The 11,116-nt window shown below is 30.2% G+C and overlaps 1 protein-coding gene and 1 long non-coding RNA gene across 2 annotated transcripts; one reads left to right on the top strand and one right to left on the bottom strand.

The window, feature by feature from the left end:
• Positions 1 to 594: 594 nt before the first annotated feature.
• Positions 595 to 3,664, bottom strand: LOC145957044 (uncharacterized). The gene is made up of 4 exons (XR_014433473.1): positions 3,505 to 3,664; positions 2,156 to 2,234; positions 1,022 to 1,186; positions 595 to 935 (listed from the first exon to the last, which is right to left on the bottom strand). It is a non-coding gene; the product is annotated as an uncharacterized LOC145957044 (long non-coding RNA).
• Positions 3,665 to 6,362: 2,698 nt separating this feature from the next.
• LOC109816220 (anthocyanin 5-aromatic acyltransferase) lies at positions 6,363 to 8,020 on the top strand. The gene is made up of 2 exons (XM_020381137.3): positions 6,363 to 7,209; positions 7,390 to 8,020. Exons 1-2 carry the CDS (start codon positions 6,462 to 6,464, stop codon positions 7,875 to 7,877), a joined length of 1,236 nt encoding a protein of 411 aa, XP_020236726.1. The 5' UTR covers positions 6,363 to 6,461; the 3' UTR covers positions 7,878 to 8,020.
• The last annotated feature ends 3,096 nt before the right edge of the window (positions 8,021 to 11,116 follow it).

Below are 11,116 nucleotides of genomic sequence, written 5' to 3' on the forward strand. Positions count from 1 at the left end.
CATTACCCGCGGTTGCACTTTCCGCAACCAACTTGTCCGTCGGTAACGTGTTACCAACGGTTTTAGCGAACCCTGGGTAAATGCACATGTTTCCGGGGGTTTTAAAATCTCGGTTAATTACCAGCGATTTTAAAACTCCAACTAGTTACCAGCGGTTTTAAAACCCCAATTAATTACCAGCGGTTTTAAAACCCCAAATGATGGCCCGGAATTTTAGAACCCCAGTTAATTCCTCGCAGTTTGTAAACCTCTACCAGTTAGATGAGGTTTCTATTAAATAACAGAGGTTAATAATCCTAACAAATTTTAAAAAAATTAATATGTTGTTGCACTTATATACAAGTTTTAACTCCCATTAATTGTTGAGGGTTAATTACTATAAAATATATGTGGAAGGGGTTATTTAACCTCACCATTGTCATTTTTATTTTAACATTTATTTCTTAATCGTGTACGTCAATAAATTTTTGAACCACTATTATTCTCGTAAATTATTGTTTTTTTTTGTTGTGTATATATAGATACATACATACATATGTATATATAATTCTAGTTTTTAGAAGATGTTATTTTTATTAACAAAGCATGTAAATCAAATCAAGAAATGAATTTGCAAGTTATAAATATAAACTAAATTTATATTTCTAGCATAAGGTACCGAGTCTATAAAATAACAAGCTTAAAATTAACACAATATAGCTTAATAGTAATAAAGGGGTATTCTCATGAAGTCACTCCTAAAAGAATAAAAATTGAAACATAACATATATATATATATATATATTCTCAAAATAAACTAGCACGAAATTTTTAACTTCGGAAAATGAAGCACAAATCAACTACAAATTAATTAATGTGCTTTTAAGCTATCACCCACGCCCCATTTCACGTTGAGAATTTGTTTCATTTGTTGGCACACTTCCTTGATCAGAAACCTACAATATAAACATAAATCATAATTGGAAACACAAAATATACAATATTAGATATGAAAAAAAGTGATTTTATTTTGAAACACTACCGGTGAATTATTGAACATAGCCAAGTCAAAAGGTAATTGGCCTTGATAGTTTTGAGCAAAAATGCTCATCATTGCCTCAAATCTTTTATCTCGTTCTTCAAATTTTTTATTTTGTTCGATCAATGTTCTATGTTGTTCATCCAATTGTGATTTCAATGCAGCCACCTGTATTAAAATACCACTTTAAATAAATTAGTGTAACTTGCACAAAGAGATCAATAACATTTTTAATTGGTCTCAATTATTCAATACAATACTAGAATGATTCAATTAAGTCAATATTAATCCTTTATATTTTCTTGCATTATTTACTTTAATTATTATAAAAGGTAGTAACCATGTAATATATATTATATATATTCATCCCAAACCAATTAATATGAGTATCCTTGGGGCTCTAGAAGCATTGAGGCATGTCAGAAAAAGGCTTCAAAGTTCAATGAAAACAAGACAAACGATTCATGTTAGCCTAATTTAAGCTCCAATACCGACATAGTAATAATGCTAAATTATTGCTATGTTTATTATGTATTATAGACAGTGAGAATATTATTATTATTATTATTATTATTATTATTATTATTATTATTATTATTTAGCATGCAAATATAGGGGAATATCTATGGTGCCCGTGGTGGGCGGTTGGAGGTAAAAACCTCGACTCTGTTTCTTATCTGGGCATGTTGATAGCGAGACCAATCAAAAGGAACCTCCTGAGGAGCGTTCGCTAGGGGACAAGCTGCGGAGCTTGAGAAGGGCCATAAACCTTAATTAAGGGGAAGTTATATACGTTATTTTGTGGTGACATATAAACTTGTACCAGGGGAAAGGGGTAGAGAGAAATAGAGGAATTAAGCACTATAATAGAAATAGTGTGAAGTTAACATAAGTTCATATCATCTTTGTACTATTACCAAGTCTATTTTATATATTCTAGTGCTAATATTTAGCACTACGTTGTAGAAACAACCATTTCCTTTGGTATAATTCAATGAAAGGCAACTTAAGTCTTAACCAAGCAAATGAACTCAAATTTTCTAAGCTAGATGCATTTCCCAATAACAGTCACGATTAACTCAATAAATAAAATATGATGTTGAGAACATATAAAACAATAGGGAACAAATCAAGTACCTCCTCCACAGTCTTTCTTGTGATTTTAGATGACAATTTTGGTGCAGCAGCAACTTTAGTGCTGACACTTGAAGTAGTTCTACAGGACAGACAGAAAAACATATCAAAAACACCTTTCCATGATTTAATAACGAATCCTTGTAAATTAACAACTCAAAATGCAAATAGAAACAATATAAATTGCAGAAATCAATGTGATTTAACAAAGTAGGAAACTAGATAAATGCAATTGCAAAGAGAAACAATATAAATCAGGTCCCTACTTGAGGCCACACTCCCTTATGAGGCAAGCAGCTCATGATTTTGGATTAGAGAAAGATGCTATGCCATGCAAATGCATGATAAGGAAAGAAAAAATCTCATGATGGCAGTGTCAAAATCAAGCGAATTATGAAATCTGAAAAAGTAGAAAAGGTAGAGACACATACATGAAGGATTGAATAAGGTTCAAATCAGTATATTGTTTCCAATGGTTTTGTTTTGTATCAACTATCAAATGAACGGGACTATTACAATACAATGAATTCAAAAATGAAAGATTGAATAGTTCCATCCACACTAGTTTCCACGATTGGTTTGTTTTTATGTAAAACTTATACAATGGTACTATTCAAAACATAGTTATATGCACGGGAAGGAAGGGAAAAAAAGATAAGAAAAAGCCTAGCAATTTAATTACTTCTTTTTGTTTCCATTTGCTTATACACACTACTCTCGAATTATTTTTCATTTAACCACACCATCAATCGAGCAAGAAGTGATAACTTCGAAGATATATATATATATATATATATATATATATATATATATATATATATATATATATATATATATTACATAATGCCCTAGAGAAGATCTTGGGCCTATATAAGATTAAGATATTACTTATTAGTGATAATTAGGATACCTGGTGAAGTTAAGCAAAAATTTTGGATATATGGATTGAGTGAATATATAAATAAAATTTTGGATAATAATATATTAGTGAGTGGTAATAGAATGCAGATAGCAGGCAACTTTTCAGCGCTCTGTCTCTCACACTCACTTTCAAGGATTGCTCTGGTTATAGGCAAATGGCATAAAACGTTAAAACTTGAACTACGGGTAGTGACAAAAAATGATGGAGCTTTCGAGTTCTAATCTCATCCTAAGATAAACACGAAAACAATTCTATCTCATATTCGATTAGTACAATCACATATCCTATGCATTTTTTCAGTTTACTACCGTGAAACACATCCCTAACTACCTTCAAAGCCTTGAACACAAATTCAGGCAAAATAGTATCAAACAAAACATGATAAAAAAAACAAACTCTTCTATTGCAAAATAGAAAAATAAAGACTCACCGAAGATCAAATCCAGACAACGAGCATTACTTTCGAAAGGACAAGAAGGCCACTTCTCTCACTGAAACCAAGCAGCGCCTCAATAAAGAGAGGTTCGAAGTCTAGGGTTTGTTTTTGCGTTTAAAATGCTTCTCATTCTAAAATGCTTCCCCTCATTTTTCCATTTCACATTATACGTTCAACACTCTTAATGTGTTTTCAAAAAAAAATTTTATTAGATTTAATTGCTATTTTAATTTGTGCTTGTGAAAAAGAAAAAGAAAACCAAAAAGTTTTCTTTGTAAGAAAGAGGGAAATGAAATAATTGGAGGAAAATAAAAAAATATATTTTAATTAATTAAAATAATATTACCAAGGGTTTCTAAAAAACACTTAGCACTTTCTTGGGGTTTGAAATCAAACCTCTATAATTTAACTAGGGTTATTAAAACCCCGTATACATTTACAAAGGTTATAATAATCCCAGTTAAAAACATAAATTCTTGTAGTGAATAAGGCATATTAATTGCACGAGTCTCTCTCTCTCTCTCTCTCTCTCTCTATATATATATATATATATATATATATATATATATGTTGTAACTGATTGGATTGTCAAAATGAATGCAAAGAAATTAGAAGTAATTGAGATGAGTATTGCCTTTGATGATTGATGAATACGAGTGCATGTATGAAGCTTAATTATTATGTATGTTTGCTTAGTGTTGTTGTTATGCATCATATATAATGTACATGGATGAGACGTATTCTCACTCCCTATGTGTGTTTAGGTTAATCACCATTTGCAAGCTTAGATTAGGTACTAGAAGATGAGTTTGATGGAGGTGAAGCTCGAGACTTCATTACTTATTCTAGGATTTTGCTCTAATAGTGTGACATTAGGGTTAAAGAGCTATGTGATTTTAGTTTAGTAGAGTTTATTAATTTTATGATTTTGTTCATGTTAAAGTTCTATGAAACTGGATAGTTGTGCCTTACTTGCTTTATTTCAAGACTTTAATTATTTTCTAAAATTTAAGAGTTTTATTTCATGAAGATGTTGTGAACCCTTTTACTAAAACAACAAAGTTTAAATTAATATTTATTAAAACATTTTTATTTTGAAAAATTGTTTGCTAGAATACAAGGGTGTCATAGAATCAATTGAAACTCTCAATAAAGAAGTTGTAGAGTTCTGCCTTAACTTTCTAAAAATACAAAAAACGCTTAATTTCAAGTTTGGGAGCTCAAGGTATGACATATATATAAGACAGTATATCAAAACAGACAGAAATTATAAATATTAACTAAAATTTAAAATTAAAATCAAAATAACTTACTAAAAACAAATCCCGACCAATTCATTAATTTAAAATACTTAAAAATCTCAAATGAACCTAATATAATATATTAAAAGATATATCAATCATGTACTATCACACATATTATCCATATTATTGTTCGATATACATGTCTAAACTTTATCCATATTATTGTTCGATATACATTTACGTGACAGGAATGAGATGGAATTGTACTGTTTCATATAATATTGGCAATTCATCACTTGGTATAAGAGTACAGTTCAGAAGCGACAAAATATTAATTTTAACTCATTTTTTTATTAGGGCCTCATTGCATGTTTTATTTTCTTAGTTATTAGAGATCTCAATTACCTAAAAATAGAGTGTAAAAAAATAAATAAGTTAAAAGAATTTTTAAATTTATGCTAAATGATTTATATTATAATATAAAATAATTTTTAATTAATATTTTAATTTATATAATACACATACATGTTTATTATATATATAATATAATTATATTTTATACTAAATTATGTATATAAAGTATGTTTGAATATATATATATATATATAATATTTAAAATTAGTATGTAAAAATATTTTTAAACATATAAATTATATTTTAGAGTTATGTTAAATAATTTGTCTTGTAACAAAAAATTATTTATAATTATTGATAATTAATTTTAAAAATATTAGTATTTATTTATAAATAAATATTTAATTAGATACTAAGTTAAAAAAAAATCTAAAAATGTTCTAGTTAAATAAAAGTCCCTAAAAATTCTTGCGCAAGAACAAAAAATCATGTTAAATATATAAGAGTATATTTAAGATTTAAATATACTTTTAGTTATCGCAAAATAAATATATTTTAATTTTAATTTTTATAAAAAAAAATTATCCTTTAAATTTTGAAACTATGATTTTAGTTATACTATTGTGGGACATTTCTTTACCTACTTATGTATTTATTATAAGATTATGTGGTCTTCCATGCTACATTTCTGATTTTTTATATAAATTCTTAAAATAAATGTTATATATACATTTTAAAATGGTCACTAGAAATAAAAAATTAATTGTAAATTTTAGAGGGATAATAATTAATAAAAAAATATTTTACAAAGATCAAAATCAAAGTTTATTTGTTTTACATGAAGAAAAACAATGTTACAAATTTAAAAGATGAAAAAATAATCAAAATCAAAACCCAGTTAATTTATAAGAACAAAAAATACATTAAACTTATATTTAATTATTTTATTTGTTACAAAGACCAAATTTGTAGTGTTTCGAAATTAATTATTTAATTATATTAGATCTAAATTTAATTAAATATTTATTGATTATATTTATTATTAAAATATAAAACAGTATCTTATTATGAACTTGAGATAATTTTTGCTTTTTTGGTTCAAACACCGAACAAAAGAATAGGTTTACGAGTGTGCTGAATAAGCTAGGTATGATTTATATATTTATTGTGGATGTGACTTTTTGTCATAGAGTAGGCTCAAGTTCATTATCTTCAGATACCATGAAATTCCAACGGTTGTTATTTGTTTTCAAATGTGGGAGATATGTCAAGCTGCCCCACGCCAGCCTGAACCTATAACATGTGGTGAAGTCATCATTCAGTTCATTGTTAGTTTAACGGTAGGAGGAAACCATGTCCATCACACCTTTCACAATGAAGGTTCTAGAGCAATGCAGCATCACTCCCCCTCCCACCACAGCTCCACTTTCCTCTTTGCTTCCCCTAACCTTCTTTGACATTCCTTGGCTTTTCTTCTCTCCAAGCCAACCCTTGTTTTTCTATGAATTCCCTCACTCAACCTCTCACTTCACAGCCACAGTACTCCCTAAACTAAAGCAATCTCTCTCTCTCACACTTCAACATTACTACCCTTTTGCTGCCACATTCACCCCCTCTTCTGATCTCACCAAACCCCATCTCATTTGCACTGATCACATGTCAGTTGCATTCACAATCACTGAGTCAAATGGAGACTTTAAGCACTTTTGTAACAATCACCCTAGAGATGCCAAAGATTTCCACTTACTTTTGCCCAAATTGGCATCAAGCTTTCCACATCAAGGTAAAGAACATTTTTTTCCTTTACTAGCTATTCAAGTAACTTTGTTCCCAAATGCTGGTGTTTGCATTGGCTTTGCTTTTCACCATGTTGTTGCTGATGGGAGGACCTTCCACAATTTCTTCAAGACATGGGCCTCGTATTGCTGCAGCTTTGGATCAGCTTCAGCATTTTTTCCACCAGAGTCACTTCCATTGCGTGATCCAAGTGTGATTATTGATGCAAAGGGCCTTGAAGAGGTTTTCCTGAAAGAATGGAGAAAAAGAAGACTAGTGCAGGACATTGCCATTGGTAGAGAACCCAAATTAGTAGATCTCTCAGGTATGGTTAGAGCCACTTTCTTAATGAGTACCACTAAAATGGACAAAATTAAGCGCTACATTATTAATTGTTGCAAAGAAAAGAATCAGCCTCAGCCTGTTCATTTATCTGCTTATGTGTTAACTTGTGCATTTATATGGGTTTGTTTGGTCAAAACTCAACAATGTGTGAATGAGAAAGTGAATAACCATGAAGACCATTCGTACTTTGGGTTCATTGCTGGTGGCATAACTAGATTGGACTATCCAGTTCCAATCACATATTTGGGTAATTGTGTTGGCTTTGGTAGGGCATCGGTGAGAAGAAAAGAGTTACTTGGAGAAGATGGGATTGTTATTGCAGCTAAATCAATTGGAAGTACAATTAAGAAGCTTGATGCATCAATTTTTGCTGGAGCAGAGAAATGGATTTCGGATTGGGAGGTGTTGCATGGGTCAGAGCAACATGTGCATGCTACCTGGTCTCCAAAACTGAAGCTTTATGAATTAGATTTTGGGTGGGGGAGGCCCAAGAAAATAGAGGAGATATCAATTGATTATACAGGAGCTGTTTCACTTTTACAAAGCAGAGATGTTGTGGGTGGAATTGAGATAGGCTTGGCTTTACCCAAGAGTAAGATGGATATTTTCTCCATGTTGTTCACTAAAGGACTTGTTACTCTTCCATGAGCCACTGTTAACTTTTGTTGATCCATGTATCTTGTATCCAGTTTATTTTATTTTGTGAGGAAAGACTTTTTAATTTTATTTTATGAACAAAATTTTAAGGTTAAATACCTCTTTTGGTCCCTTATAATGTTTTTTTGTTTCAATTTAGTCTCACTTTAATTTTTTGTCTCAATTTGGTCCCCAATAACTTAAATTAGTGCAATTTGGGACTTCCGTCCAAATGATTTAGACAGAGTTAACTGTTGGCCACGTGGCATCTACGTGGATGCCACGTGAACGCCAAAATTCCGGAAAAAAAACCTGAAACCAGAACGGACCGTTCTGAATTCAGAACGGTCCGTTCCAGAACGTCATGCTTTTTATTGTATTTTTTTTGTTATATCTATATTAATAAATATATAATAAATAAAAAATACAATAAATTAATATTCATTTATGAATAAAACTAAAAAAAATCAAATAAGATAAGACCTTGCAAAATATTTCTTTGATTTGAATTTATCCAGTTCAAAATCTTGACTAAAATGTCGCAATGTATTTCAAAAATTGAAAATAAAATTCAGGGTTTAGGGGTACCTCCTCAAGAACAGGTTGTTATTGTTAGAGTACATCATCAATGACTTTAAGAAAAAACACTGTTTCGTTTTATCCTTGACTATATAGTGTCAATTTGGTAGTAAGTGGTTCACTCCAGTTTGACTAACAATGAAATAAAACTTGTTATCATTGTCCTTAGTGATACACTACATCATCCTTAATGATATACTGTATAGCCCAAATGTTTAGCAATTGAAGTTATTAATCCTCATTAATAATATTACCAAATCTAGTGTTTGAAATGCTGTGTATTTTGATCTTTTTGTGCACGAAATTCTGGACCAGAATGGCCCGTTCTGAAACCAGAACGGCCCATTCTGGTTACACTGTTGGTGTGTTAATTTTGGACCTGGAACGGCCCGTTCCAGGTGCAAATTTTACACACCAATAGTGTAACCAGAACGGGCCGTTCTGGTTTCAGAACGGGCCGTTCTGGTTCCAGGTGTATTCAAGTATTTTTAGATCCACCTACGTGGCATCTACGTGGCATCCACCTAGCATTCATGTGGCCACCAGTTAACTCCGTTTAAATCATTTAGACAGAAGTCCCAAATTGGAACGATTTAAATTATTAGGGACCAAATTGAGACCTAAAATTAAAGTGGGACTAAATTGAAACAAAAAATATTGTAAGGGACCAAAAGAGGTATTTAACCAAATCTTAATGATTAATTATTATGTTAGTGGAGGGATTTGAACTCACATATTCTTTTATCACTTCAATCCTATGTCTTTTCTTTCAAATCACTCGAACCACTTTATCATTCTTGTGAGGAAAGACTTAGTTTGTATTTATTTATTTATTTTATTAATATAATGGAGTGTAAATAATCTTTGTTATCAAAACTTAATTATTTATCTTTATCATAATCTCATTTTCAACCACATTTTAATTCATAATACACAAGCTTTACATAGGAATCCAAGTCTACTCTACTCAAACCAATACAATGTTAGTATTCAATGTTTGCATGAGCACATGTATAATTTTAAATGAAATTTATTTTAATTAAAATGTATTTTAAAGTTTAAGGTTTAGGGTTTAAAGTTGCGTCTAATTTAATCTTAACATTTTTATATAATTCTTGGGTCTAAACTATATCCCCGAATGTCTAATTTCCAACTCAAGAAAAAAAAACTCTATTTGGTTAATGACATAGAGAAATAATATAAATAAAAATATATGTTCACACTAGAACTTTCAAAATAAAGCACAACTCACACTCAAACTCACTTTTCCCAATCTAATCAATTAAAACTTGGTTAATGCCTAAACTACATTTTTATATTATCAATTAATCAAACACATACATCAATTTCACAAAAATCTCACAATTTTATCAATCTCCATCCTAGGGTTTCTTACAAGAACAGTAGGATCTCATAAATTCACAATTAACCCAAATAATTCATAATTCATAACATATATAAGTCAAAGATTAAACACTGATCACATACAAATCATACGACATGCAATACTCAATTGCAAATAATAAGATTGAGGGTCAATTCCACTATCCAATAAATACCCCACACCCTAGAGAGAAAACTCTCACTCCCCCTTACCTTGATGAGTAATTGTAGAAAATTGCAAGCCTCCGAAATGGTCGCTTTCCAAATCTCTTCGAAGTTCTTCAATTTTTATATAACATAAAGGTTAAAGCTTAAGCATGAAAATAAGAAGTGTAAACTGTCTACACTCAAAACCTTAATTTATAAAATTGTCCCTTCCCTTATTTTTTTTAAAAAAAATAAAATATAGTTAAATAATCCACTATATAAAATAGATATTTTTCAAAATGCACTAAATTAAATAATTAGTCAAAACACATTAATTAAATAAAATAACTTAATTATTTTCAAAACTCTCTTAATTAATTAAAACTCTTTTATTAATTTATTTAGAAAACTTGGGGTGTTTCATAAATTACACTAATTGTGTCTACCCCTATTAGATACTAGACATCCCATACATATAAGGTCATAATGGGCTAACTAACTAACTAAAAACAAAACAAAAAATAAGCAAGGATTAAAATCTCATGCACAACATTCTCCACCTTGACATAAATCTTTTTTCTTTACAATGTTATTTCCATGAAATAACATTAAGTAAGTCCAAGCAATGCAGAACTTGCTTTTTGGAACAAGCATGTGATGAAACTTGTGGAGGAAAGGCTTGGTGTTTCTCTTCAACTAACTCCATTGATGCTCAAATCTTCACCCATGGAACTCATAACTTGGAAGCAAACTTGAAAATGGTGGAAGACAAAGAGAATGGTGCACCACTTCAAGATGAAGATAAGAAAAAAGCGAATAACTTGTCATAAGGATAAAATCCTTAATAAAAGTTCATAAAGAGATACTTCTAAGAAAGAACTAAGATCTTTTGAGAGAGAAATTTGAAATCAATTTAATTCAATACTCAAAAGTGTTCGTCCAAGTGTAGAAAGGATCTATTTATAGAATTTGGTAGCTTGTAGTGCAAGTTAAGCTAACCATGGTTACATGTAACATAAATTAGGTTAACTTGTACTTAAGAATACTAACTTTAGTTATAATTTAGAATTTGTATTCCTAAAAATGTCACTATCCTAGATCTAGAAGAGCCAATAGACACATGCTACATTACAAGGTGCAAG

The sequence above is a fragment of the Cajanus cajan genome, chromosome 4, assembly GCF_000230855.2.
Source record: "Cajanus cajan strain Asha chromosome 4, NIPB_CcT2T_4, whole genome shotgun sequence".
NCBI lineage: Eukaryota > Viridiplantae > Streptophyta > Magnoliopsida > Fabales > Fabaceae > Cajanus > Cajanus cajan.